The sequence below is a fragment of the Folsomia candida genome, unplaced genomic scaffold (assembly GCF_002217175.1).
Source record: "Folsomia candida strain VU population unplaced genomic scaffold, ASM221717v1 Fcan01_Sc001, whole genome shotgun sequence".
NCBI classification, from domain to species: domain Eukaryota; kingdom Metazoa; phylum Arthropoda; class Collembola; order Entomobryomorpha; family Isotomidae; genus Folsomia; species Folsomia candida.
In genome coordinates, this window is record NW_019091193.1 from 981,761 (window position 1) to 1,007,803 (window position 26,043).

At 36.9% G+C, this 26,043-nt stretch overlaps 3 protein-coding genes and 1 long non-coding RNA gene across 6 annotated transcripts; 3 read left to right on the forward strand and 1 right to left on the reverse strand.

Annotated features, from left to right (window-relative positions):
- Positions 1 to 3,342: 3,342 nt before the first annotated feature.
- Positions 3,343 to 5,544, forward strand: LOC110842177 (bacillopeptidase F-like). Of its 3 annotated transcripts, none has more exons than XR_004836084.1 (4): positions 3,343 to 4,279; positions 4,645 to 5,080; positions 5,148 to 5,319; positions 5,410 to 5,544. XR_004836084.1 is itself a non-coding variant. In XM_035856926.1 (4 exons), the coding sequence occupies exons 2-4, from the start codon at positions 4,655 to 4,657 to the stop codon at positions 5,448 to 5,450; spliced, it is 639 nt and encodes a 212-aa protein (XP_035712819.1). In that variant the 5' UTR covers positions 3,412 to 4,279; positions 4,645 to 4,654; the 3' UTR covers positions 5,451 to 5,544. The 3 variants fall into 3 exon arrangements, 2 of the variants coding, with proteins under 2 accessions (XP_035712819.1, XP_021943582.1); XM_035856926.1 differs by having other exon boundaries at positions 3,412 to 4,279; XM_022087890.2 differs by lacking the exon at positions 3,343 to 4,279 and having other exon boundaries at positions 4,551 to 5,080.
- A 9,236-nt stretch (positions 5,545 to 14,780) lies between these two features.
- LOC110842179 (neuronal acetylcholine receptor subunit alpha-7) lies at positions 14,781 to 16,648 on the forward strand. Its single transcript, XM_035846106.1, has 2 exons — positions 14,781 to 15,543; positions 15,943 to 16,648. The coding sequence occupies exons 1-2, from the start codon at positions 14,781 to 14,783 to the stop codon at positions 16,503 to 16,505; spliced, it is 1,326 nt and encodes a 441-aa protein (XP_035701999.1). The 3' UTR covers positions 16,506 to 16,648.
- A 4,024-nt stretch (positions 16,649 to 20,672) lies between these two features.
- LOC110863586 lies at positions 20,673 to 21,360 on the forward strand. The gene is made up of 2 exons (XR_002549273.2): positions 20,673 to 20,820; positions 20,881 to 21,360. It is a non-coding gene; the product is annotated as an uncharacterized LOC110863586 (long non-coding RNA).
- Positions 21,361 to 22,181: 821 nt separating this feature from the next.
- Positions 22,182 to 23,396, reverse strand: LOC110842199 (cubilin). Its single transcript, XM_022087910.2, has 5 exons — positions 23,325 to 23,396; positions 23,189 to 23,242; positions 22,903 to 23,113; positions 22,479 to 22,832; positions 22,182 to 22,416 (listed from the first exon to the last, which is right to left on the reverse strand). The coding sequence occupies exons 1-5, from the start codon at positions 23,377 to 23,379 to the stop codon at positions 22,302 to 22,304; spliced, it is 789 nt and encodes a 262-aa protein (XP_021943602.1). The 5' UTR covers positions 23,380 to 23,396; the 3' UTR covers positions 22,182 to 22,301.
- Positions 23,397 to 26,043: the final 2,647 nt, after the last annotated feature.

The window sequence follows — 26,043 nt, forward strand, 5'->3', positions numbered from 1 at the left end:
TCAAAACATTCCGCTGAAAGTGAAAAATCGGCAAAGGAAAATCGAAAGAGCTTCAAAAAATATTAAGATCATTCTTTTGGTTCATGCAGATCGGATCAACAATGACGAAGTTATGGAGGTTTTAAAATTTTAAAATTTAGTTAACATCCATAGCAACCTTAGCAAAGAAATTCTTTATATATATGTGTAAATGATGGCCCGAGACAGGGCTTATATAACCGAAATTTGGTGCAAACATGTGCCTTTGCAAAGCAACGACCAAGTTCGAAGATGAGACCAAGATTTGGACTGGTGGGGGCCACATAAGTGGGTGGCGTGCATATTATACATCAAAATTTAAAAATTGTGCTAGAAAGCCGAAATTTGACATGGAGCTTGATAATGGGTTATACAGAGGGTTAGGCGAGATTACAGAACGTGTAGCAATTTGCCGATATAAATTAAACAATTGCGCTAATTCCAAATATTCGAAACTTTTCTCGAAGCTTGGTTCAAGCTGCGCCGTGACCCGAAAGCTCAATTTCGAAAGTTTGAAAACGGGTCCAGAAATTGACCCCACAGAGCTCCATGCTGATAAAACAGTTTGCCAAGCAATAATGACGTACAAAAAAATACTAAACAAACTCCATGATGAAAAAACTGTCATTTCTAATGGCCCAATGCCTAATATAAAGGATTCAGTTGAAAAAAGGAACCAGGCAAGAAATTTGATGATGCCACATCCGTCGAACGTATGCTCCCCGGACTGTAAGCAACCCGACGCACGTGAGAAAAATTGATGTGGAGAAGGCAATAATTTTTTTATTAATTCAAAATCAACTGGCCACGAAGTGTCAGGTCCTTGGGCGTACACTGAACTGAATTAATCATCAAGATATGCACAACTTCAGCGAGGATCAGAAGATATGAGGTCGACGCGAAACTTTTTCTCTGACAACGCTCGGATTACCACCCAGTTCGCAGCCATTCTTTTTTTAATATTCGGAATTTAAATTATTTTGCATAAAGATAAACTACTTACGTCTGGTTATGCCCCGTCAGTGCTTTAATTTTGATTTGAAACTTCAGATCGACACTTTTTTCAAATGGCCATAAAATTTTTTTTATGTATTTTGCAAACTTTTAGATGAACAGTGGTTCAAAGAAAATCTGCTGCCGGCTTTAAAAGCCCGGCTTTTTGAGAATGATGACTTCATTCCTCATGAAAAAAGGATGAGGAATACGATGAGATCATTTAAAATATCCAGCGATGGATATTTCGGCCAAAAATTAATAATTTTCGACACGTTCTGTAATCTCGCCTAACCCTCAGTAATGAAAGAATATGAATTGAAATTTAAAACATTTTCATTTGGAGCGACCCTGTGAAGCGCCCCATACCGATTTTTCAAAATCCTCCAATCGAGCTGAAATTTGGCAGAGAAATTTGTAATGGTTCGTAATGGAACAATATGAATTAAAATCGGAAAAAATTTCATTTGGAGGAACCGGGTGACCCATACGGATTTGATTTAATTTTAGTCGTCGTTAATCGAACCGCAATTAGTTACATATACTCCCAATTGCTACTAATGTAAGAATGTGAATTTAAATTAGAACCACTAGTATTTATTTTAAAAATATTGATGTGCATTTATAATAAAATTTCGTGCAAAAAGTCGTATTGGGTGATAATCCCAACATTTTCCTGACTCGGGCTATAGCAAGTCTGCACTGTAGGTTTTTAATGACGGAGTTAAAAAAATGTTCACTTAAAAACCCCAAAATAAATACATTTAAAAAAATAAAACTAAGGCGAGAGGCGCTATTACAAACAAGAAACAAGCCCTCCCACCAACACCCCGTCTCGCCGTGGCCCCATTAATATTTTTATATGTAACCGCAATTTATGATTCAAAGTTTTAACTACTAATGTAAACTGCATTTAAATTGATCAATATTACAGTTTTATATTGCATTGCACTTCTAAACCCTATCGGATGCAGTTCTTGCATTAATTTCAATTTAAATATGTAGTTAATCAACAGAGTCCGGATAAATTATTAAAAACCTCGAAACATTTATACAAAATGTTTAATCAAATCGACAAAATATGTGTAAAACATTTTTTTAAATTTGATTAAAGAAAATCTATACCAGAACCAAGATCCAAAAGTTCCAAATAAATCAGTATTGTTGTTGAAAAGGCTTGGAATAAATGTACACATACCCGGACTCTGTTCATCAACCGTCGTTCAAAAACTGAAAAAAAACTGAAAAAAACTCAAAAACAGAAAAACTGTTTATTTCTCAAAACCAACTACTTTAACGTATGCAATCGTGCGGTTAAATACATGCCAAATCTACGTTCAGAAATTTCAGAATTTCGGAATAGCTGCTCTGGTAAACGAGCTAAATAATAGTTCCATTTCCGACATTTGTGCGGCAATTTTATGACACTATCACGAAAATAGCATGCATCAATGTTGGCATACATACCCCGTGGTTTTCTAAATTGTTGGGTATGATGCAGGAAAGAATTACAAAAAATAAAATTGCGGTTACACCCCCCAGATATAAAAATATTAACGGGGCCACAGCGAGACGGGGGTGTTGGTGGGAGGGCTTGCTTCTTGTTTGTAATAGCGCCTCTCGCCTTAGATTTATTTTTTTAAATGTATTTATTATAAATAGTTGTTTCCATCCTCGTATTATTATTGAAGCAATTTCATCGGCATCTGAGGACATTTTCTTGAAATATTTTTATTGCGAGCTTTCTTTCACAAACTGTGAACTTCGTCAGGCAAAGTTTTTGATAGAAAATTAAAAAGTGTTGTACATCATGATCATAATTCATCTCCTAAACAATTTGTTATCGTAAATATGGGTCATGGCTACTAATGATCAAATTTTAAAAAATATATAATTATATATAATTATGCATATGCCGACTAATCTTTGGTACTCAATCATGTCTGGGATTTAACGTGTCCCTTTTATCAGATTTGATCAATCGAGTAGACCAAACGAATTGCAATTCTGATAACTGTGCATGTATGTAAAACTGGGATTTCCCTACCGACCAGGCAACGATTAACCGCTTATCTGCGCTTATCGAAACATTGCTACCACCTGCCTTTATTCTACTCCTACATGCATATACAAATATAGCCCGATCTGGTCAAGTACACTAACCAACTTTTTAACCTTCACACAATAGTTCTCAAAGCCCACATAAAAATTTTATAAATGTAACCAACTAACCATGTAATTATGTGATATCAAACCAAATTAGACTTGAAGGAAGAAACGTATATGGACATGAATTTTAGTTTATCAATATATTTTTGCCTGATGAAGAAATTCTGTATGAATATCGAAAGCTTGTAACAATAAATACTTCAAGTTAAAATGTCCTCTGATACCGATGTAATCCATCAACATATACAAATTAATCTTTATCTCATCGTGCTGATCTCTCTGAATATAAAAGCGCTCCAGATTTCCCATTTGTTCACACTGCTCCAGAAACAGCAATCCAATAAAATATCCCTCCACTCCTCAGCTCCACCATGAAGTTGCTTCTCGTTCTCGCTGCTACCTTTGCAGTCGTTGCCGCCGGCACGGTCCATCCCGCCCTTAACCTCGCCATCCAACAAGGCGCCACCGAGGCGATCCTTGAACTTCCCCAGATCATGAAACAAGTCGAAGCGAGCCGATCGCTCTCGTCCCTCTCCGGTGATGCCAAGGTGTCCGCCCTCGTCGCCACGCTGCAAGGACTCACTTCCGCTGCTCAGGCCCCCTTCGTCCAAGTCGCTTCCTCCCTCGGCCTCGAGACCCAGACCTACTGGGGATCCAACATCATCCTCGTCAAGGGTTTGACCCCCGAGACTCTCGCCACCTTGGCTGCCACCCCCGGAGAATTCACCCTCCGTAAGGAAGTCACCGTCCAAATGACTCCATCCGTCGTCGTTGAGTTTGCCCAGAACGCTACTCAGAACCTGCAATGGGGCGTTGCCAAGATCAGGGCACCCGAAGCTTGGGCGCGCACTCCAGGTGAAGGCGTCGTTGTTTGCATCATCGATACCGGAGTTAATCTTGGTCATGTTGCGCTCGCTGACGCGTACAGTGGTGCTTGGAGCGACCCGTACTACAACACGGTTGAGCCAACTGACCAACAAGGACACGGATCTCACTTGACGGGAACCGTGGTTGGACGTGCCAACGGTGTTGGTGTTGCCCCTGCTGCCCAATGCACCATAGGCCAGGAGCTGCGGCGGTAGGACAAAGGAAAGTGGGGGTAGTGACTTCTTCGCCAATTCCTCTACCAAAAGATTGTGTAGAAAATCTAGATTATTTTTAATATAACAACTATGTCATTTCGTCTGCCTCCCTTTGAGGTATTTGAGTTCAAAGTTTTTACACTTTTTCCAAGGCGAGCCTAAGAAATATTATTCCAGCTGCCACCATATGACTTGGGGCATTGTGAACTTTTTTTAGCTCGCCTTCGAAAAAGTGTAAAAACTTTGAACTCAAATATCTCGAAGGGGGGCAGACGAAATGACACAGTTGTTATATTAAAAATAATCTAGATTTTCAGCACAATCTTTTGGTTGAGGAATTGGCGAAGAAGTCGTTACCCTTTCCTTTGTCCTACCGCCGCAGCTCCTGGCCTATGGTGCAATGGGTCGCATGCCGTGGGCTTAACCACCAAGGATCCGGAACAGAAGCTAACCTGATCAACTGCGGCCAATGGGTCCTGACCGCCAACCCGAGACCAAACATCGTCTCCAACTCGTGGGGTGGTGGTTCTGGGGCTACATGGTACAACACTGTTGTCTCTGCCTGGCGATCGGCTGGGATCATCCCAGTTTTCGCGATCGGAGGCTCAGGATCCTCCTGCAGGTCGGTCGGGTCCCCCGGAGATCAACCCAACCTTATCTCCGTCGGAGCCACCACCGACACCGACGCCATGGCTACCTTCTCCGCCCGAGGACCCAACGCACGAGGAGAACTCAAACCAGAAGTCTCCGCACCAGGAAACATCGTGTCGTGCGGAACTGGAGCTAACAATTACGTCACGATGTCCGGAAGTTCAATGGTACGTTGCACTGAATACTTTAGTTTATGAGAGATTGACTCATTTTTTAATAATTTCGTCATTACAGGCCACCCCCCACACCGCTGGAGCCATCGCTCTTCTCATGTCTGCCAACCCAAGCTGGGGATATGACCAGATCTTCACTGCCCTCACCACCACGCCAGCCCACCCCACCTTGTCCAATGCTGACAGGAATTGTGGACTTCCGGAAGGTGGAGATTTCCCAAATCATGCCTTCGGTAAGTTTGCTGCAATTGAAGTGAAGATCGAATAATGTCCCATTAAGACGTTGATGTTGATATTGAAAATATGTATTTTGTGAATTTCAGGCTACGGACGTATCGATGTTGCTGCTGCTCTTGGACTTTAATTTGAGTGATCAACACAACTTGTTTTAGTCAAACCAAATTATTTTTAGATTGGACTATCCCCAGAAATTAAATAAAAAATATTTTCAAAAATAATCATCCTGACTAACTTGAAATACTTACATATTCGTATCGCAATTCATAATACATACAACATATTAATAATATGTTGTGAATTAATGCGTAATCCTTAATTCCAATCCCGGAATAACATTAATCCTTAATCCTTAATCCCACAAAAACATTCATTAATCATGGATCTCTGATGCCCTTACATACTTATTTTTTCCCATTAGATTAGGGCATCCAGAATCGGAAAATTTTGAAAAACCGGTTTTCGATTTTTCCGATTTTGCCAAACTTTCGTAAAACCGGTTTTCGATTTTTCCGGTTTTTCAAATTTTCGCAAAACCGGTTTTCGATTTTCTCCAAAACCGGTTTTAAACCGGTTTTCTACAAAATTTAAAAAATTTGATAAATATAAAGTGGTAAAACTTAAAGTTGATCACACTTAGGGCATTAATTTGGACGAAAAACAAGAAATGACAAATATTTAGTGGTTCTAAAACAATTTTTATCAAAAATCGAAAACCGGGTTTCGAGTGAGATAAAACCGGTTTTTTACAAAACCGTTTTTCTGGAAAATTATAAAACCGGTTTTCGGGTAAATCGAAAACCGGTTTATAACCGGTTTTACAAAATCGGAAAAACCGATTTTGGATGCCCTACATTAGATGATACGACACTCATAAGCAGCATGAGATGGGATGAGATATGAGACTACTATTTGGTCTTAAGAAAACCTGAGACACGAGTTGCGACAGCCTTCATTGTCCCATCTTGTTTAATCGCGCTTTCATGCCGATGGTACAAATCGCCAAGGTTTGAAAGTGTGTTGATCACCTTGTTTAAGTTGAATTGGAATATTTTTTTTCAAATATGTAGTACATGTAGTACATGTAAATGTGATGTTTGAATTCCCACTAATTGAAAATGGTCGGAACCAAAGTAAGTATATTGAAAAATAAAATGTGTTATAATGATCACCTTACCTGAACTAGGATTTTTAAAGTCATTATTGGCCCACCTTCGTACATACATACGAACATATTTATATATTTAGTTATTCAGCATTATTTCTGAAGCTTAATTGCATGGACAGCTCTAATTTCCATATATATTTATTCCTAGGCTAGCCTTTACGTAATCACATACCTTTGCTAAGACGCACTTGAATTCCTCCACTGTCCTGCGCAAGATTGACAGCTCAATGTATATTATATAAATGTAGGCATTAATTGTATGAATTCTCAGAAAAGAAAAATGTTAATCGATCAGGCAACGAAAAATTGTCAGTAAGCACGTTCCTACCAGTATATAATAAAGTGTGATTCACAATTCCAATAACGCTTGCACATTTTTAATAAGAATTTTTGAACCTGAAAATTTGAACAAAACAAGATTGCAATGAAATCGAAACTGTGTCTACTTTGCTTAATTATTTAATTTTCCTCATCTGCCTTCTCGGAATATTTCGAGCTCCGAGTCCAAAGGGGCAAAACGTCTAATAGAGGTGCATACTTTCCATCACATTATCAAGGAATTGAGTCTACATGGAGACAGGTGGAAAGATATTTTAGACAGCTAGGCATCACGCAAATTTGTGCGTCAGGAATGTACGTATATATTTATTCACAGATCTAAATATCACACTAATTTGTACACTCTCAGAAACCTGGTAACTAAGGAGGGGAGCTTGCGAGGTTGATAATAACAGATCCTGATGCCCTTTGGATATGTGGTAGGGTCCTATGAGTGTACTAAAACCCTGAAGTGGTTTGACTCCATGGCCACATTTGCGCCCGCCACACCCACTCAAAAATGCTCAAAAACCGCTTTCACTCCGGTTTTCACTCACTCAAATCCACGCCAAAAATCCAATTTTGCTCGGATTTTGAAATTTCTTTCACCATTACACTCCCAGATAGTTGCTTTCTTCAATTCGATATCAAACTCAATATTTTCGAAATTATTAGTATTTTTAAAATTTAAAATTCTGAATGAGCATTGTTGTAGTAATCCACAACGCAAATTATGCCTGCGAAATAATCATCATCAAAATTGAGTTTGACATTGGATTGAAGAAAGCAACTATCTGGGAGTGTAATGGTGAAAGAAATTTCAAAATCCGAGTAAAATTGGATTTTTGGCGTGGATTTGAATGAGTGAAACCTGGAGTGAAAGCGTTTTTTGGGCATTTTGAGTGGGTGTGGCGGGCGCAAATGTGGCTATGGAGTCAAACCACTTCAGGGTTTTAGTACACTCATAGGACCCTACCACATATCCAAAGGGCATCAGGATCTGTTATTATCAACCTCGCAAGCTCCCCTCCTAAGTTATTACCAGGCGGAGTATCTATGTGACTCTATCGCATGGTAATTTATTTATTATTGAGTGGTAGACATTTTGTTACCAAATGGGTAATAACCCCGGTCCCGAAATTTGAAAATATTACCAGTAGTTAACTAATTTTCTACCACTCGATAATAAATAAATTACCATGCGGTAGAGTCACATAGATACTCTGCCTGGTAATAACAGTAAATGAGCAGTTTAAAACAAAATAAATACCAAAATCAGTATTATTGCAATACATAAGTCAGTTAGTTATCCATGTGACCCTCATTTCTGTCCTCGATTTGGGAAACATTATTACGCGCATTCATTCGTTTCATCCTCTTCCTGGCATCTCCAGTTAAGTTTTTCATCCTCATTAGTAGTTTTTCGTAGCGGATATCTCCAACCTTTATGTTGTACTCAGCCATCACATGTTCTAAAAATAAAAATGAAATAAGGTAAATCAAAACCAAAATTTAGATAGCTTAAGTAAAACCACCTACGTTTAATTGCGTTGAGTTTTATCGGGCTTAGAGCTGGCCGTGCGACCTCCACGAATCGATTTGGAGCTCCAGTAATGGAACTGTCGCAAATTTCTTGCATTGTAAATAGTCCACTTTCAAAAAAAATAGCACGAAGGTACTTCATGTAGTTTTCCAAATACTTTACGCGTTGAATATTTAGGAACACCTTGCTCACTTTCACCCCATATCCTAAATCTTCCAGGTCGCTATGGTCAGTTCGACGGTGTGCCTCCGCCCTTACCAGTCTTCCCTGGGCTCCTAGTAAAAATGAATTGGCCGGTTAAATACCAGAACTGCAGGATCATTCGAGAAGACTAACTTTTTAATGCCTTATTTTCCTTCGTTAAGCTGTCAATTTTACGAAGCAACTCTGCCTTTTCGTTCCTTTCGATAATAAATTGCGAAACGGCATGATCTGATGATTCTTCACGTCCATCTAGGTTGTCAGCTCCACGGTCACGCTCTTCGTTTGTACCATTCGGTTCTGCGTTATGGTCTTCAGGGTCACCAATCAAAACTTCATCTGGCGAATTCGTTCCCTGATCCTCACTGGCCGTATTAAGGATTAACTGGAAGGCACAACATTAATTACGATACAAATTTCAGTATTCCTGTGGATTAATTGGTGATATATAATAATTACCAGCGGCCGCGTTGCAATACTATTGCTTCCAGTGGTCGCTTGCTCCACGAATTTACCCTTCTTAGCATTACGACTGGGGCTAGATACCTGAAATTAGGAACAAAAATAATACACTTTTCATCAAAAATTTTGGCAACATTTTGGGCATAAAATTTAATGTACAAATTACTGCGACATACTGTAAAGTCATCTGCCACGCGAATCACGCGATGCTTTCTCTTGACCTTATTTTTTGCTTCATTTTGTTCATGGGAGGATGGAACCTGGATTATTGCTGTGGCAGGATCTAGATGCAATTCGTTGACGACCTCCATAACATCTTGCATAGACAAATTAGCAGCCTCTTCCGCCTTATCTTTAACCATTTCTTTCATTTCCGTACTGGTTCCTAAAAGCAGCAAGAAAAAATACTCGTAATATATTTGTTAATCATCAAGTTAGACTGTATACATATAGTATTAATGCGTGCTAACCATATCCGACGACGGTGCCAAAATGCTCCACTCCATTGTCGAGGACACTAACTTCAAATCCTTGCAACTCCCCACCAGACTTCCCCTATCCCTTAACAAGACATTTTATTTTGACCGCACTATAGACTAAGCCACCCCAATCGACACACACCCACCGTTTTGCCTTTACTTTCTCTTGGGACATTGCCACTTAGTAAACGACAAAGTTAAATTGAAAACGGAAACGATAAAAAATATTTGAAATTAAATACAAATGTGATTCAAAACTGGACAAATGTAAGAAAATGAACCGCAAACTGAGAGGGATGGCAAAAGTTAATTTTCCCTCTCGATGCTCTGAGTGGCTCAGCTCGTTCAAACACGCTCAACAACACTCGTCATAACATTTTACATGCCAAATGTTTATCGAGGCGTGTAATATTGCAATGGACACTCTGACGTTGTGTATGTATGCAGCAGGATCAAACTCTATGCTCACATTGACATGCATATATATATATGTGTACATATGCTATTACTGCGGCTAATATATATAAGTAGCTCAATTGTGCAGATTTTGAATTTGCCCTTATTCAGTCGTTGCGAAATGCAAATTATATTTGTATTACCAGTTTGCAACAGCTGAGATATTATCAATTTTAGATCTTGTGTGTATCGTTGAATTATGTCTCATATTTTCAAATCCAAAAGGTCAAGGTGGAGTATGAAAAGAAAGGTACTTTCACATTTACTTTCCTGGTTAACATTTCTGTTTTTATTGAGTAACATATTTAATGCATTGCAGCTGCATGATTTTCTCAATCCATTGACGCCCGACCCTCCTGACAAGGTTGAAAATCATTACCATTCCAATGACGCCAATATTGACGACTTCGTTTTTGACTGGTCTTCCTTGTGTGGTAAATTCTCTTCATTATCAAGTCTAAGGAAATGTCCAAAAATTATGTTACGCAAAAGCGCCGATTTTTCATACCCTCCCTCCCTTGTGTCACATGGTACACCCCACTTCATATATAATAAATTATGGGGGTCTTACTTAAAATTTCAATTTATGAACGTCCCTAAGACCAAGTATAACGGTTTTTTAGGAGACGAGAACGAACAAACTGAACCACTCCAAAACTGGAACCTAGACGAATCATCAATTTCAGACTGCAGTGATCGGTGCGATGTGTTTCTAAGTGACAATGATTCATCAGATGAAGAATTGATGTCCGAAGAAGTTAGTATTTCAATATTAATTTTAAATTAATTTTACGCTTGTAATAAGTGTATGTTCTGTTTAGGTGAGAAAACTACATCCCCTTTGTAATATTACGCTGAGTGAAAGTTTGGAAGCTGTTGCCACGCTAGCATCGAAGCACTCGTTAAGCAATTCTGCAGTTGAAGATATTTTGAAATTAATTAAGCTCCACCTCCCAAAAACTACACAATACCCTTCAGCATATTACAAATACCGGAAGCAGTTGGGTAATACAAAAGAGTTCTATGAGCTTCGGTTTTATTGTGATTCTTGTAAAATATTATTAACTGAAAACCACTCCTGTCCCACTTGTAATTCGGAGTATGATAAATTATCCATAAGGAAGGATGGCAACTTCTTTATCGAGTTCAATATGGAGAGACAATTAAGGTGCATTTTGGATAGTCAGGATGTACAAAGAGAACTTACAGATTTTTTTCATCGCGCTCTGGACCCCACGATATGTGTCGGTATTCAAAGTGGTCAGTCCTATTTGCAAAGTGTCAAACGCTCCACAGATTTCTCTCTGTCATTTAACTCGGATGGGGTAAATATTTTCAATTCGTCAAATCGCAGATCTCTTTACCCAATCCTCTTGTTGATAAACGAGCTTCCTTATTATTTATCGAAAAAGTATTATCTTTTGGGGGGACTTTGGTATGGGGAAGGAAAACCCAATTTTGATTTATTCCTCCAGGGCATTATTGAACAGATGAATGCGCTTTATACTCAGGGTCTTACTTGGAAAACCATGACCGGCACGGAAATCACATCTTTTTTTCATTTTCCAATCTGTCCTGTCGACTGTCCTATAAGATGTGTATTACAAGGCTTAAAGCAATTCAATGGTTGCTTTGGATGTACTTGGTGTGATCACCCTGGCAAGCAGGTAAAAAAGGGAGCAGGAAGTGCTCGAGTTTATGTTGACCCCCAGGCCACTGACTCGTGTGTTGCGGGTAGTAATGACGACTTAGTTATTAAGGATAGGACAGACGATGATTTTCGTATGGGTGTAGTCAAAGGTCAGAAATGCGTCAGTCCACTTTTCACCCTGCATGGTTTTAATCTCGTAGATGGGTTTGTAGTAGATCCCATGCACTGCGTCGATTTGGGCATTGTTAGCACTATCACGAATTGGTGGCTAGAACAGATTGATCAGGAATATTATATCGGGAATAGATTAGACGAGATAGACAGAATCATTGAGTCCATAAGGGTGCCCAGAGAAATACAGAGGAATTTTAAACCTTTATGTAAAAGAAAAGAGTGGAAGGCATCTCAATGGAGGTCATGGTTATATGTTCTTCCAGTGGTACTGAAAGGAATTTTGTCAGAGGTTTTTCTGTCGCATTTTTCGCAGCTTAGTAGAGCCATTTATCTTCTTTCAGGATGTAAAATAGCTTGGGATGATATTTCAAAGGCTGAAGATCTGGTACGTTTATTTGTACGAAATGGATACGACTTATACGGGGAGGTATTTTATTTTTACAATTTGCATCAATTAATTCACATGCCATCATGCGTAACACGTTGGGGCCCATTATGGGGGCTTTCGAATTACCGATTCGAAAGTTTCAACGGCGATCTACTCAAATTTGTGAAAGGAAGTAATGCTGTCGAAATGCAGATTGCTGACAGATTTGTGAGGAAAATGCTACTACGAAATTGTAAAAGCTTCTTAGAATCTGAGAGACATGAGTTTGAAATAATTAATCCAAAAACGGCCTTGTTAGACAGTGTAACATTGGAGATTCTAATACGACAATTTCAGGCGGATATAATCTCGGAGTCTAGTCAAGGGGTTATTGGTTTTCACACATTTAAAGCGAAAGAACGTGGGTGTTTGGAAGGGAAATTTCCGAAAAAATGCGATAATGTTGTTTCTTTGCATTCCAAGGAATTAGGTTATGTTAGGAAGTTTTACAAACTTGCTTGCAAATGTAAATTAAATTGCCAATGTGAAAATTTAGTTGTTGATTTAGACTGCTTCAGAGTTAAAAGAACACGAGGTTATAAAAATTCATTTTATTTTAAGCGTCACGTCGAGTTTGAAAGAAAAATTGTACCAATCAGATCAGTAAAAAGCTCCAAATTTTTTGTGGTGAAAACAACGTCTCTCACCTATTTTGTACAACTGCCAAACTTATTTGAATGCTCGTAATTGTTAACATTGTTCTAGATTTGAAAATAATAAATAAAACGTGATTTAATTTATTTGTGTATTTAATATATTTATTAGTCACTACTTAATTGTCTCACGCCGCTTAAACTAGTCGCTTTAACTAGTCAAGTGAATCCAAACAATTCTTGTTTTATCTCCTTAAAGAATATAATAAATTTCCTGCTGAATATGACTGTGTATGAGGGTGCATATGTGTTTCATCCTTATTTATCAGTACTTTATAAATCCCATATGAGAAAAGGGGAGATTTTCCAATGGGATTTTTCCTATGGGGATTTAAATAGTTTCACCCATTCATACCAAATTTCCTATGGACGCCCATGGAGTTATTGGAGAAGAACATTTACCCATGGTCTCCCACCTAGTATTTTTGGTGGGGAGGTGAGGATGAGGAGTATTGGTGGAGTGGAGGGAGGTGAAAATACTTTGGAGATCGTCAAGTCGGCAACGAGATCGTAAATGGAATGGTAAACATAGTAACGTGAGTTTTACTGCTACTCTCCATTCACACAGGGTTGAACTTTTACAGAAATTGTGAGAAACTCGGGCGCCGTCCGTCCAAATTTCCTTAAATTAGACTACGAGAATTTGAGGCTGGTAGTGGCGTAGTTCTCAATTTTTGCAAAATTTAAACTGTGTGTGACTGGAGAGTAGTTACATATGTATATACTAATTTAGTTTGATAAGGAGTAGAGATATGTTTACCATAATAATAATCTCATATTGATGAACTTGGAAATTAGTTTTTATTAATTTACTAATAGTATATGCATAAATTATCATTATGAAAAAATAAATTAATGAATATCTGTCAAATCGAATTTTCTAAAACTATTTTACTTGAACATGTTTCCCATGCAACAAATGGTTTGGGCGAAATTTCACTGGCTAATAGTTAGGCTTCGATGTAACCATGGTGATCTGTTAGTATGATCGCGATATGCTCACTTTTCCTTCACTTAAGAAAAATAAGCGTCACGGCATAACTTACTTATGATGCCAAGACTAAACAGCAGATGGTCATATGTACAATGTACATATATTTCCATATGCGCATAGGTGCATCATATTTTGCATATGCATATTACAGGGTACGCAACCTCTCATTCACCGGTTAGGGTGAGACGTTGTGTGCATCAAGTATCGCAGAAACAGCAATTTTTAATGTGGGTTTGTTTACTTTTGCGGGTTTCCGAACCCTGTGTATGTATATAAGCAACATTATTCTCAGAACAGGAGGCACAGTACGGCTGGGAGAAAGTCAAGCTAAGAAAAGCCGTATTAGTTTGATCCATCACTTGTCCATGGCACTTATGCCCACTCCACAGCAAACAAGCATCGTACAAACACAATAAAGTGATGTATCCCGCAGTTTCACTGACACGATCATGCAACCATGAAACTATCCAATTTCCTGTGAAGTATAGCGTACACAGGAATATTGCACGTTGTGTGTACAATTTCATCACCTATCTGTGTTCCATATTATGTAATTTACGACTGATCCGTAAAAGACATGCATGTATGTAATTGCCGGAAACCTTGCTCCTTGCGGTGGCTTGGATCAAATTTGTTGGCTTGAATCCATATGGAAGGAAATTTGTGCAAGTACGTACATATGTACATGTCTAAATTCTACATATGTGTACATACTAGAAGTGAAAGCATACATGTAACAAAGTGACGAAATTGAGCATCTCTAAGTGTATGTATTTTACAACCAATCAATATCGATACTCACAAAGAACGTATATAATAACGGATCGCTTCCTAAATTTAAATCCATAGAATATAACACGTTCAAAAAGTTACATATTTTGCTAGTTTATTGACGGTGAAAGTTCTACATATTTTGTAATACCACTGCGCCATGAATAACCTGCAATTTTTAGTCGTCACATTTTTCTTCATCTTAAAACTTTCTCCCACTTCCGCCTCGCCGGATGAGAGCCGCATAATAAAATCCATCCTATCCCCCTCCTACGACAAACTGACCCGACCCGTCGCCACGCATGCGACCCCGCTCCACGTCGAAATCGGTCTTGCCCTCCTGCAGATTCTGGAAGTAGACGAAAAACAGCAAATTCTCACGACAAACGTTTGGTTTCGAACGTTCTGGACGGATTCCGGCCTCGTCTGGAATGTTTCCGAGTATGGGAACATTACCGGAATTCGGATCCCTTTGACCAAAATCTGGTCGCCCGACATTTTCCTGTATAACACCGCGGATGAGGAGATATTCCAGTCGATACATCGCCGAAAACAGTTAAACGCCCTGGTCTCACATGACGGTCGGGTTATCTTCGTGCCACCGATGATCATAAAATCCACGTGCAAAATGGACGTGACTTGGTTCCCGTTTGACAGCCAGAGTTGCAATATTCAGTTCGGGAGCTGGTCATATTCTGGGCAAGAGATTGACTTTAATTTGGTCAATGTGACCGGACTGGCGTTCGACTTGTCAGAATATGTGACGAATGGGGAGTGGAAACTGGTGGAATTTACGGGAAGAAGGATGGAGAAGTTTTACGGGTGTTGTGAGGAAGCTTATATAACAATCGTTTTTACGATTAAGATCAAGAGACAGGTTTTGTATCATTGTTTTAACCTGGTCGTACCAGCGGCGTTGATTGGTGAGTGAGAGGTTGGGTTAAATTTTGCAAAATGCACTAAATTCTGTATTCCAACATAATTGTTCACATTCGTTTAATTAATAGAGAACGAATAAATTATTCATTCATTATTCAATTAATTCATGCATAATGATTGAATATTTTTTTTATTTTTTGAATGCATGAATTTTGAATAAATGTTTATTCGTTGCATTTCTACAAGGAATGACTGAATAATTTCATTCATTAATCGTCTCCCAAGCCATGCTTAATACATGAGACTGAGAAATCCTAGAAATTAATTAAAATTAATTTTTGACTCTACTTATTAATCAAACTCATTTAATTAATTGGATAAAATTTAAAAAAATAAATTAAATTACGTTCGTAAATTAATTTTACTTACTCGATTTATTTCAGGATTCCTAGCCATTCTTGGCTTCACTCTGCCACCCGATTCTGGCGAGAAACTATCCCTCGGCGTGACCGTGCTATTCTCCTTAATCGTCTTTATTAACGTGATTGCTGGAACGATGCCTGCCAACTCGGATGGAGTTCCATTACTCGGAACTTACTTTAATTGTGTCATGTTCGCCATCGCCTCGTCCGTCGTGAGCACGATTGTGGTCAACTTAAAGTTGAAATGCCACCCTGGCCTCGTTAAACGGATGGGTAAACGAGGTAGGAAAGTTTTACTTAAATGGCTCCCATTTCTACTCGGGATGGAGCAACCAGGTTTGAATATGAAGGAAGAAATTAAGAGGACTATTGAAGAGGAAAAACAGCTTGAAATAACTAATGGAATTGAAGAATGTGTAAATTGTAGACATTTTAAGAGAGAATTCAAAGGCTGTGAGATTACGAGGTCGGAAAAGGAATGGATGTTTGCTGCCGTGGTGGTGGAGAAAGTTTGTTTAACAGGATCAATTTGTTTTGCAATTATTTCCACGGTGGTATTGTTAGTGTCGGCTATTTATGAATAATATTTATGCACATGACATATGCTGATTACGTATTAACAATGCTAGTTCGGTGTAAATATAATTGTAAACTTGCAAACTTAAATATTTAAAGCTTCATGTGGATTTACTTACGTGCAAAGCTAAATATAATAAACAAAATCTGCTAATAAGATCGCGATTTAAAATCTGATTCATAACATGCAAACATTCCTAGAGTATCTATTTATACATGTTTAGTTATAAAATTCTTATAAAGCATAAGCATAAAAAACTTGTAAATGTATACACTAAATGTGCACATTCCAGATTATGCGCATACAACTGAAGGTACATAAAATGCTCGAAAGTAGATAAACGAGTTAAAGAATCGTTAGATAAATAAAGCAGAATTTGGTATGTAATGATGCATTAAAATTTTGAATTTATTAACCACAACTAAATATAATTTTCATGTTCCCTGCACACCAAGATTTTAGGTAACAATATATTCAATCTTATTTAATACGCTATTCATATTAGAAGTCGAATCCACTCCTGATGATGCTATTATCCGAATAAAAGAAGACGACACCCACGCCCTCCTGGAACGTTACACTGTTTGGGATGCATATATATATGTATGTGTAGTACATATGTACCTAGGTATGTAAATATTTACTAATGCATAGAAAAATACATACATATGTACGTGGAGTAGAAGTATGTATATGATGCAATTGGTACGAGTAATACATATGAGAAGAAACTACTTATAGTGATAATTATTTTTATTATTCGTCTTATTTTTTGGTCAAGAGCTTTATCACATAGGTATGTATTTACAGATATGTTTGTAAGCATTCGCTTAATTAATAATTTTCTCAATCAATTATTTGTACATATACATATACAAATAATTATTGGGTGACGATTCCCCGTACCTTTTTGAGCTTGTATATGAGCTTGTATATGAACAATCCACTATAGTGGAATTGTAATACTATTATAGTAAAAATCGGCAAATAAAATCACGGCATAAAATAAGATAACAGGCAAAGGGATGGTCTAAAAAATTAGAATTTTTTACCGGTACATACTATAGTATGTACATACTATAGTATGTATGAACTACATTTATTACCCCAGTTCTATCGATTCTGTACCGTGCGGTAGAGCATCATAGTGATTCCGCGTGGTAACGATTTTGTCTCAAAATTATTTTTAGTGTACATGTATTTTAGATAGTTTCCTGAATTGCTTTCTAAAATTTGAGCCGTGTAAGTATGTAAGTAGTATATAAACAGATATGTATAGATACAAGTATATGTATAGATAGTATGTACGACACGTACAGACATATTTATATGCAAATATAGTCCATGTATATATAAAGGGGAGAAATGTGAAAATCAGCTCATGATTTCCACATTTACATGCTTATGCAAACTAAATTGGGGCTCAAATCAAACTATGCATTTGAACTCAGGAGTAGAAAGTCACTACTTGTCGGGCCCCGATTTCGATCTCCTTTGGATATGTTGTAGTACTGCATGAGTGTAGAAAAAGTGAAGGAGGGTTAGACTCCATGAGCCCATTTACGCCCGCCACGCCCCCTTAAAGGCGCCCAAACCCCCAGAGTTGGCGCACTAAATTCATCGTCAAAAATCGAGTTTTGGTCAGATTTTCAAGAAATTTACATTTTTGTGATCCCAGATAGTTGCTCTATCATATCCAATAGCAAACTCAACTTTTTTGAAATTTTTAATATTTTCGAAGATTTTCTGACCAAGGGTATGTATTGAAAAATTTCGAAATTTCAAAAAAGTTGAGTTTGCTATTGGATATGATAGAGCAACTATCTGGGATAACAAAAATGTAAATTTTTTGAAAATCTGACCAAAACTCGATTTTTGGCGATGATTTTAGTGCGGCAACTCTGGGGGTTTAGGCGCCTTCGAGGGGGCGTGGCGGGCGTAAATGGGCTCATGGAGTCTAACCCTCCTTCACTTTTTCTACACTCATGTAGTACTACAACATATCCAAAGGAGATCGAAATCGGGGCCCGACAAGTAGTGACCTTCTACTCCTCAGATGATTGAACTTGGGCATAAGAGACTGTTACATAATGTGGACTAACAATAGCGGTCTCTCAGCATATGCTCTCAGATTTTGATTAATTAAGCTAGTGTTGATCACAATCTAGTTAATGTAAAATTTGCAAATATGCCCAAACGGTCAGGTTTGATACATACACTATAAATAAAAATACAAGTAAAATTTGCACAAGGTTAAGAAAAAAGAGTATGACACAATCAAAGGGTAAAATTTATCCAACCGTTGTGCAAAATTTATCTACCGTAGGGCAAATTTTGCACAAAGTTGCAGAAGTTTTACCTTTTGGTTGTGCCATCTTTTTTACTCAACCTGGGGTAAATTTTACTTATTATTATTGACACATACGTTACTGCATCCAAAGAGAAGGAGAGTTGACAAATTTGTTTCATAATTTAATGCGCGTGCTCTCCTCTTCGGATGAAAATATGTCGGCTAAACCTGAGTAGTAGCAGATCGGGTATTTTAAAATGAATATCTTATTAATTATATAAATTCGTAATTTTGGTCAAAATCGGAGAGCATGAGCTGGGAGATATTCATTGTAAGAATTAGTTTGCATTGCTCAATTTCTCCACTGCTATCGTCCGCATCCTGTCCTACGCGGTCATCATATGCATAATACTTTGCATGCATGTTTTGGGCGTATTATATTACTGCACATTTGAGATGATTTATTCAATATATAACAGTAACAGTTATATCATATCGGATCAGTGAATATTTGTATCTAGCTTGGTTACCTCAACAAAGATGAATCTAATCAAAGTGAGACATTATGTTGCGATGTGCTTCACTCTTGGAGAAGTAAATTTATTACTTACGTAATGCTTATCGCTTTCATCCAGGATTGAGTGAGTTATACATAATTACAAAATATACATTATCGCATGAGTTAAGTAATGTTTGCATAAGTGATAATATAGTCATAAGGGAACCCTTTTACTTGATACACATCGATTTTAAGAATAATTATAAAATTAAATATGATTATATTTAGCCTCAGGTTAATAATTTTAACGGTAAAACATCAGATGTCGGCTGACTCGGAAACACATATCTAAACTGTATTAAAATTGCTAAACTTTGTCATAGGACCTTTCCCCCGGTTTAAAAAAATTACAATAAGGCTTATGAAAATCGTTCCCGGACTTTGTTACAATGATCAACTGGTTCTTACATATACGGCGCGGGATCCTAATCTTAGGCGGGAAAATATTTTTGTTTTTAAATTTGTTTGACCAACGTCTTAGAGAAAATTAAAATTACAAAAAATACCTCAGTGTGGTATCCGATAGTAGAATAACTACGTGGTAGTTAAATATTGGAAGGATTATCAAAATGCGAGCAAAATTAGGTTTCTGGCGAGCTTTACAATGGTGATTTTTGTTTGTCAAATTTAGTAGATGAAAATAGAAATATAATGAAAATGAACAAATGGAGCACACGAGGCCTAGGCATCAAACCACGTGGGGGTTATTATTCACTAATGGGATCCTACACCCTGTATACATGCCAGACGGCATCAAAATCCGAGAGTGACCAAGGCAAGCCCTCTTCCTTAGTCAGTACTGAGTATGTACACATAGGTTCTCCAACGTGAGTCAGATGTGTGAAGAAGATTATTGTGCATATAAATTTGTTCTATGCATAATGAGATGCATCTCGTTAAAAACCAATTAAACTGAATTCCAATAAAGTCAAATTCGCATTTACATATGTATGTAGTACATACATATGTACATACTATGTACATATGTACATATGCACATATACACTGCATTACAGAGCATGGGCCATCCTTACGTGAAGTTCCTGTGTGTCGTGGAGAAAATGTACAAATTATCTACGACTTTAGATGGACTTTGGAAAAGTTTTAAGGACGAGTGGTTAAAAATATCCATTCAAAAGTTCCAGGAAGCGTTTTCATAAAGGAAATAGCGTTGCAGACTTGTAGTTCAGAACAAGGGGCATCACATCGAGCATGTTAATTATCAAAAAAAAATCATATGAAGGTTAGAAAAATTGTTGAAAATTTTTACGTGAGGAGGGACCATGCTCTGTAGTAACACTCCAATAACACCCCATAAATAGCAAGATCCCACCTCATAAGCTTCTCATTACCAGTCTAGCCTGTGCTTCGTGAAGAAATATTAACAGTAGAAGAATATAGTACACAATGATAAGACGATTCCCAATAATTTTTCTCCTGCTCCTCGTAATTTGCGCAACCTATCAAAACCCAGTAAGAAATTAAAAATCAAAGCAGAAACTAAGGTAGTAATTTTGTTGTATTACGTTTCAGACACAGGATGTACTCGTCTCCTGTGATGGAACTGACTGCATTGAAACTTGTAAGAAGTATGACGGTTCCTTAATGGAAGGAACACGAAATGTTCTTTGTGCTCATGGCGTCGATCTTGTGAATGCGGTCTGTCTTTGCAAGGTGTCCTCCTTAGAGAAGATTCCGTTGCCAAGATTTTAAACGGTGCCATTGTATCATGAAAGATAAATCGGATTTATAACAATCTTAAGGCAGGCTTATGAAAATTAACGTACCTTTGGCTTTAAACTCATTCCTGTTACACGTATGTAATTGATTAAAGTTCAAGTAATAATTTTTTAAACATGCGAACTATAAAATTGGTTGGGAAATTATGCAAATTAAAAATTAATATTAATTTGTGAGTTAATTAATTCACGCTCAAATTAAAATGCTACCTTTTCCAGATCATTATTGATATCCGTAATTCTGAGTTAATAAAGTTAACTACTTAAAAAATAATGTGCTCACCAATGCGTACTTAATTATTTTGGTTTTTGAGAAATTGTAAATAAATGCATAGCACTTACATCGTAACTAAATTTTACACCAAAGAAAGAAAAAAACAAATATTTGTATCCATGCAGCGATGCAACATTATTTTGTTTGTAAAAAAACTTCATCTAAATCTTGTCTTTTAAGCCAGTTTATATAAGCCAGTCTTCCACCAGATAATAATAATATTTCTATTTCCGTGTGTTTATACATACATATGTCATAAAAAATATAGTTTATATATTCGTCTGCTTTAATCACAATATAATTTTATGATAATTTCCAGCGTTCTAAAAACTGAGCAAATACATACTTGACAAATCTGAGAATAAAATAAATAGCGTACAAATATTTGCTCACAATGGAAATCCTTCCTTATTTACAAAAAACAATTTTAAACTATGAAGTTATCTTTCAAGCATTTTGACCATGTACATACACACATATGTATGCATATAACACAAAAATTATTCTTGCACATTTTCGCGAACATTATAAACAAAAATGTATTGCAGTAAGAAAGTGAATTAAATGGACTAATACTAAAAATATAATCAATTACACACTCAAAATTATAAACTTGAATAATTTGCGACATTTGTAATTGATATGTACATGGATATGCACCCCTAGCTCTGTCTATGATTAAAATCAAGACTTCAGTCAATATAAAATCAAGCATATAAATATAAATGAAATACATATATGTATAAATATATGTATACTGTTAATAAACCATCCCATCGGCTTAGAACGAATGAGAGAAATAAGAATTTGATAGTAAAATATGCACAAAAATTTTGAATTTATTCGCCACAAATAAATATAATTGCTAATTTGTCCCTCTTACACAAAAGTTCAATCTACAATGTGTTCATCAATTTAAATGTGTTACTGCGTTTAATGCGTTACTCATATTGGAAGTCGAATCCAGTCCCGGTGACGCTAGAATCTGAATAAAAAAAGACGACGCCCGCGCCATCCTGGAACGTTACACTGGTTGGAATTGTACCCCCACAAAATCTGCGAATTAAAAAAATATTTAATTGCCATACTCAAAGCAGGTAAAACCCTAATCCACTCACATCGCTACTTGACGATAATCGCCATCAAACCAATTGTAAATCCTAGTCCAGTCAAATTGGCAGGAAGAACCTGGTTCGATATCTACCCTCGTAAAGCGAAGGGTCGGCTGCCCCGGGACACTTGGGGCAATAGGAAACAAGACCCTCTGGTTAATCCTATAAAGTCCGCCGTTACTGGGATAGGTCAAATTTCCCTTCGACGTAGTCAAGATTGCGTGACTGGTAATATTTGGAAACACGGAGGAACCGCTTGCATAATATACCATTTTGAATCCAAGCGTTGGGGCGTGTCCAACAATCAAAGTGATCAACACGCTTTTTGATGTTAGAGTTAAGTTCTGGCGAAGTGTAGATCTAAAAAATTGTTCATTTTTCAACAAAATTGAGACAAAAACTTAAATTCCATAATAAATTTCAAGCTTACAATTTTTGTGAGGTTCCAAGCCCATCCCATAACACCGGGGTAATAAAAAGACCGTCGGTTTCCTGAAGCCCCGAAGCTACCAGGGTGAACCTTTGGCTGAAGTAAGGAGCCTGCACAAGCCAAATGCACCGCATATCGGCGCGGATTGATCCGCCAAGTTGAAACTCGATCGAGGTAGATGAAGCGTTCACACTGCCGCCGCATGTCGTCACTAAATTAAAAATATATATATAATGCCGCAAAGGGATAAATTTACATTTTCACATAAATTTTCGTGTGTGGTTACCAGTTACAACGGGTTCAGGGTCCTCAGGTCTTTCCTGATTAGGCTGCGGAGCGGCTAAAAATATGCATACAAAACTAAATGACTGGGGTAAGGTGAGAATCAGAAATATAATTTTGTAGGGTATATATTTGTATACCTGTGGCCACAGCGAAGAAGAAGGCGACAAGAACAATGGAGACAGTTGGATTCATATTGCAGACGACAATTATAGTATGATTCGAAACAAGAGAATTGGTCTCAAATTTATACTGTGTCGACATCGTAATTGATTTTGCTTATCGCCCTGTCGAGACAGTGTCCATTGCGTCATTATAAAATTTGATTGATGTCACGACTTACGGATGTATTTACATAATTACTGCTGTGATGCAATATTTGATCGGGGTGGGAGCAACGTCAAATTGACACGTAGGCTAAAAGATGTACTTAATTAAGTAGGTAATAAGTTTTATATTAAGCATACAGTTTTGCTTAGGTTAAGTAAAATTATGATCTGTCAGGTGAATAAGACAAGCGATTTTTATGCTACCACTCCAGGATATTTGATATGAAGGCATAACAATCAGCACCCATTTTCAAGTTTTAATTTGAAAGAAAACTCAGAAATGAAAATTTCCGACAACATTTTAGTCAACATTTAATATATTTCAAAGTTATTCTAAGAGCAGGCATATGTATGACTTTCATGTCGCAATCAAGTTTTTGAAGCTTGTTATAGTAACTTTCAGAAAACTTATTTGACCCTCGGATATGTACATGTTTGTGCCGTATGAAGGTCTAACCAGAATATTCCATACCTTGTAAAAAATTGTGTAATGTCGATGCACGTAATATTTACATAACAATCTATTTATAATGCGATGGTTGAGTTAGAAAATGACAAAGCAGCTTATCTTCAAGCTGTCCACGCCACCGCTGGTCACGTACACAGCACGCAACGGAGTATGCATTTGTACAGGTACATATGTAATTTGTGCGTAGAAAAATACATACGTGGAGCAAAGTCAAATGATGCAATTGGTTAAATTAGTTTGTGCAGACACTTTTATTAATTTTATTATTCGTCTTCTTTTTGTGGCCAAAAGATTTGCCACATATTTATGGATGGCGTACACGTAATAATTGAGTGATATTACATTACCAGACGTCGGATATGAATGAATGATAAAACCTCAAAATATGAATGAAAAATGACCGTAAAAATCCCCAAAATATGACCATAAAAATGACTTTATTTTTCAAATTTTTGGCTTAATTTTTTGATATATTTTCTCATGCTCAATTTTAATGCTCAATTTTTATCAATTAAACAAATTCTGGGGTGATTTAATTCATTCCCAATAATTAAATCACCTTAGGCGAAAGTGAACGTAAATTTCTTAAAGTTTCTCACAATGAATAATTGTGAGAAAACTGAATTTTTTGTCATTTTCCGTCGATTTGGTTGCCAAATCTTAGAATTTGGTTGCCAAATCTTAGAATTTGGCCAAAAATGATAAAATGAACGAAAAAACCCGAAATATGATCAGGAATATGAATATGTCCTAACACCCGAAAATATGACTAATATGAGAAAATATGCTTCGACCTACGTGACCTACTAGTGACCATAAACATTCTCAGAAAGTTTGGCGACTGTAGATCAATAAATGGAAAAAGTCATTTTTCATTCATATCCGACGTATGTACATTACTCACTTAAGAAATCAAAAAACCGCTGTTTAAATATCGCACTGTCAATGAATTGCATATGATACAAATGGATCAGTTATGAGGAACACAACAATGTTTTTGCGGAGTATAATGAAAACATTGTCAATGTAGATTTTTAAGTATTTTGGATCACTTCTGGAGCTTTTATAGTGTAAAATGTGTGGAAGGATTATCTCCGTGCGACCGACTCAATGTTTGCAAAAGCGAAAACTAGGCCTTTTGTCGTATGAAATTTCTGGATTTCCTACAATCATATTAAAGCCGGGGCTAAATATTCAATTCAAATTAGTATCACTAACAAACAATATACTGAATCAATTCATGCACTTTTCGTAACTACGCAAATAACGTAAAATCCGTAAACTTACAAGCTTTTACAAAAATTGCCAAGGCAAATCAGTTTACAAGCTTTTGTAAACTCACGCAGCTCACGGGCGTCTTTTTATTTTGTAAAGTATTTTGTAAACTTAATTTGGGGAAGAAAAAAAATTGTTCGACACTCGCACACGTTTTATTTTGTAAACAAAATTTCTAAAGTGCAGCCTTCATTTAGCCAGAGTTCTAAAGTTTTCTCCGAATTGACCGACATAATATTGTCAAACTCCGTGTTGTAGATGGTTAAATGTTTCTTAGATTTTCTATTATTTGACATCAAATCCTTTAACATTATGAACTTCCAAAGCTGTGTGCTATCCAGAAGTGTTTTTTTCAAATATTAAATTTCTTCCATTAATTTCCGCTTTCTCGAAATGATCGGCATTATGTTTCAATTATCAGAAAAATTTTTAGGAAAATAATTGCAAAAGTGAATTCACGGGTAGCTGTTTGTAAAGGTTTGTAAGTTTACGGATTTTACGCTGTTTACGTAGTTACCAAGGGTGCGTGAATTGCCTCACTATTTTGCAAGTATACGTGTAAAATAGTTTACACGTAATATGAGTAAACTATTTAATTAATCTAGATTTACATGTTATGTAAAACTAGATTAATTATGCAATGATACTTTTAGCCTACGTGTCAGTTTGACGTTATTCCCATCCCGATAAAATACATATTGCATCAGAGAAGTTAATACACCTGTCGCCAGAAAATAAAATTTTGGATATGATCACGCAATGAACTTTTGTCTGGATGGGACGATA